The sequence below is a fragment of the Myotis davidii genome, unplaced genomic scaffold (genome assembly GCF_000327345.1).
Source record: "Myotis davidii unplaced genomic scaffold, ASM32734v1 scaffold458, whole genome shotgun sequence".
Taxonomy (NCBI): Eukaryota; Metazoa; Chordata; class Mammalia; order Chiroptera; family Vespertilionidae; genus Myotis; species Myotis davidii.
The window spans coordinates 2,556,040-2,559,369 of NW_006289819.1; the positions used below are offsets into that span (position 1 = coordinate 2,556,040).

At 46.7% G+C, this 3,330-nt stretch overlaps 1 protein-coding gene across 2 annotated transcripts in view; it reads left to right on the forward strand.

Moving 5' to 3' along the window:
- Positions 1 to 445, forward strand: part of FAM183A (family with sequence similarity 183 member A) — a 9,377-nt gene extending 8,932 nt beyond the window's left edge. For both annotated transcript variants that reach the window (XM_006762596.2, XM_015563181.1), the window contains one exon: positions 241 to 445. In XM_006762596.2, coding sequence (XP_006762659.1) covers positions 241 to 351 — 111 coding nt within the window. In that variant the 3' untranslated portion in view covers positions 352 to 445. The remainder of the gene's footprint in view (positions 1 to 240) is intronic.
- Positions 446 to 3,330: the final 2,885 nt, after the last annotated feature.

Sequence of the window (3,330 nt, forward strand, 5' to 3'; positions counted from 1 at the left end):
CATAGGCCTCGCGTGGGCAGTGGGAAGAGGAGGGCAGCAGCTTTGCAGGATATTCTCTCTCCATCCTGCATCTCTTTTGGTGTCAGGGTTGTCATTTCGCAAACTGGGCTTCGCAAGGAAAAGAACCAGGGGTGGGCATCAGCAGAGTGGGCCTTGATTCAAGTCTAGGCCCACCAGCTTCAAACCCAAGTCTTCCCCCTTCCCACAGGCTGCTTTCTGACACTCACATTCTCTGTCTAGGTCAACCCAGAACGCGATGACGCCAGGCTGAATCACTTCACGGTCTACAGTGACATCACTCTGTACAAGTCTAAAATGTGGAGCTTGGGAGAAGATGATCGCCGCAAGTAGTTTGCCAGCAGTGGTGTCTGCCCACCTTCCATGTGCAAAGTGTGTGCTGCCCAAATAAATAAAGGTCCTTCCTTGAAAGTCTAACCTTCTCCTATCCAGAGTCTCACCTTTTTCCCTTCTGCCCATGTCCACTGGTTCAAGTCCTTAACCTTATAAACTAGTCAGAGAAGTTCCATTAAAGATGGAAATCTAACTGCAAAAATATCTCCTCTGCCTCCCCAGACCCTAGTAAAGGAAATAAAGAGATACCGAAAGTATGAATCCACAGCAGAGAGAGCACACTGGTAACCAGGAACACTGATGGGGAGCTAGAACGCTGAAAGAGGGTGTAAGCCACCAGATGCAAGCTAAATGGGACACCTCTCAGCCCAGAGCCCACACCCCAGTCCTTGGACGTTTAGACAAGGCGAGTGTGAAGCAGGGCAATGACCGGGGATGTTGGTGACTCTTGGCAGCCTCTCGATAGATCTGAAATGGGGCCTGCTCGCCGGTAGGCCCACTCCACACACACCAGCATCCAGGCAGGTAACATCTCCCACGCTGGAGGGTCATTCTTAGAGAAATGGGGAACGCCCAGCGTCAGGGAACTAAGGAAAGCAGGGAGTAGGAAGGAGGTCTGAAAATCTGAGAGGGAAGGTTGAATCCCTAGCCCACACCTGTACTACATTTTTGCCAAAGGTTTGAAGCTAATGGAATCCTCTGTGGAAAAATAGAACAGCTCTAAAGAAAAGACCCCCACGCGGACCCACTTAAAGATCCTTTACAAGAGCCAGGGAACGGCCAGTCTGGGAGCACAGGGAGGACATGGAGGCTCATGCTCCCTCCCACCCTAGGCCGTAATTATGCTGCAGTTTCAGAGCGAGGCGCTGTTTCTCTGCCACGTGGCCGCTGAGCGGGTGAAACCATCTACTGCCGAAACCACTCCTGCGCTGAAAGCCTGCAAAGCTGTGAGGCCTCTCCCCGGAGACATCTTCACACAGTATCATGGACGGGGCTAATTTCTAATGCCTGTGTGGCGATCCAGAAATGGGCCAAGATCCTTTTGCTGTAAGGCAGCAATTTTCAACCTTTTTCACCTCATGGCGCACACAAACTACTAAAATTCTGCAGCACACCAAAAAAGATAATTTTTTCCAATCTGACAAAAAATAGGTATAATTTTGATTCATTCACACCAGGCAGCTATTGGTGTTGTCATTTGACCACCTAAGGGAAATAGTCAGGTATTGCATGTTTTAAAAATTCTGAAGGACACTGGTTGAAAATCTCTGCTCTAAGGGATCCATGGTCAAAGACCAGAGGGTGGCATGGTATCATAGGAAGATATTTCCTTTCTCTGGTTCATAACACAGAGCTCCTAAATCCCCAGCAGTCTCATATGTAATAGCAGTGACAGCAATGCTTTTGTTGTAATGAGTTGACTCTTGGCAGCCTCTCTCGGTAGATCTGAAATGGGGGCTGCTCACCAGTAGGACTAAGCCTTGCTTAGAACCTTGGAACTCTGTCCCACCACCAACTTCTGAGGAGAGAATAAGGGTTGAAGATTGACTTTCTCAGTAATGGTCATGATTTAATCAGTCATGCCTACATGGCGAATCCTCCATAAACCCTGCCAACTACAGGGCTTCTATGTTTGCCACTTCGTGGTGCTGGGAGGGTGGTAAGCCCAGAGAGGCATGGAAGCACCTTGCACAACCCCCAACATTTAAAAAAATGTCAAAATGCATTAAGGTCACTTTGCATGGTTCCAGCAAGTGGTCACTTTGTGGTCCTGCTTTACTGTGCAAAGTGAAGACTATGTCCTTTTAGAGAAGCCGGTGAACAAAGTAACAGTTCTCTCTCTCTCTCTCCTCTCTCTCTCTCTCTCTCTCTCGATATTGGAAAGAAGCTGAAAACAGGTGAAATGTGGCTGCTCTATTTAAACAAACACAAGTGCCATTTTGCCGCCTCTCCATCAGAGAGGATGGTTCCCACCTGGCCCCAGCTTAAAATCTATCTCTGCATCTTGGTCTTTCTTTAATTTCTTAATCCCCAGCTCCTCCACTCAGCAAATCGACTGTTTCCTTTTCCATGGGTGACATGGAAAATAGAGAAATAGCCCCCCACATTTGGTGCCCCAAACAGTGACTGAGTACGGAGGCAAGAGAAGAAAGCGAGGGGGTCACTCCCAGAAGCGTGTGCACACAGATTTAAAGGAATAAGAACAGCTCCCAGACCATGTGGATTCCTGCAACAACAGATCCCAACTGACCAGATTGCTCCAGCCACAAAGACAAGAGAGACAGTTCAGAGATGGAGATGGTGAAGACACCTTGTCATGATAGCAGTCAGCACCTGTGCATTGCTGCAGGTTGCCCAGGACCAAGAGCAAGGAAGGAGCAATGCAGCCAATTCAGGTGCCAGTGCGTTACATCCGTCACCACAATGGCCTCAGACAAGCTCCTGTGCCCATTCACTCAAAAGGACTAAGTACTGCCCTAATGACAGCAAAAGGGAAGAAAAAGAAAACTGAAAGACGCAAGGGACTGCTGCGCCAATATGGAGTCATCTGAAGAAGTTAACGACTGAAGCGCAACAGATTGTGGAAAAGCAAGAAGTTGAAGCTACTTCTTCAACCATGTTCCTGATCATGCTAGTATCTGTTAGCTGCCAGTCTTCTGCAAAGTCTTGCGCAGCCAAGTCCAAGGACTCTGAGTAAATATACACCAGCAGCAAAAGAGACTTTTTCACTTAGTAGCAAAAAATGTTAATATGCCCATAGTTCTGATTTCTCATATTGTTGTTTTGCATTGGCATTGTTTTGCTATTAATAGCCAGTTTTGTTCTTAATGTTCAAATTTTGAAAATCATATGATAACATGTATGTAGTTTAGTTTTTGCATTTGCATTGTTTGCAATTGTTTTAATTCTAGAGCCCTACTATTAATGTTTAAAATTTTACTTTTATTATAGAAGCTTAAAACACAAAAACGGGGGAGA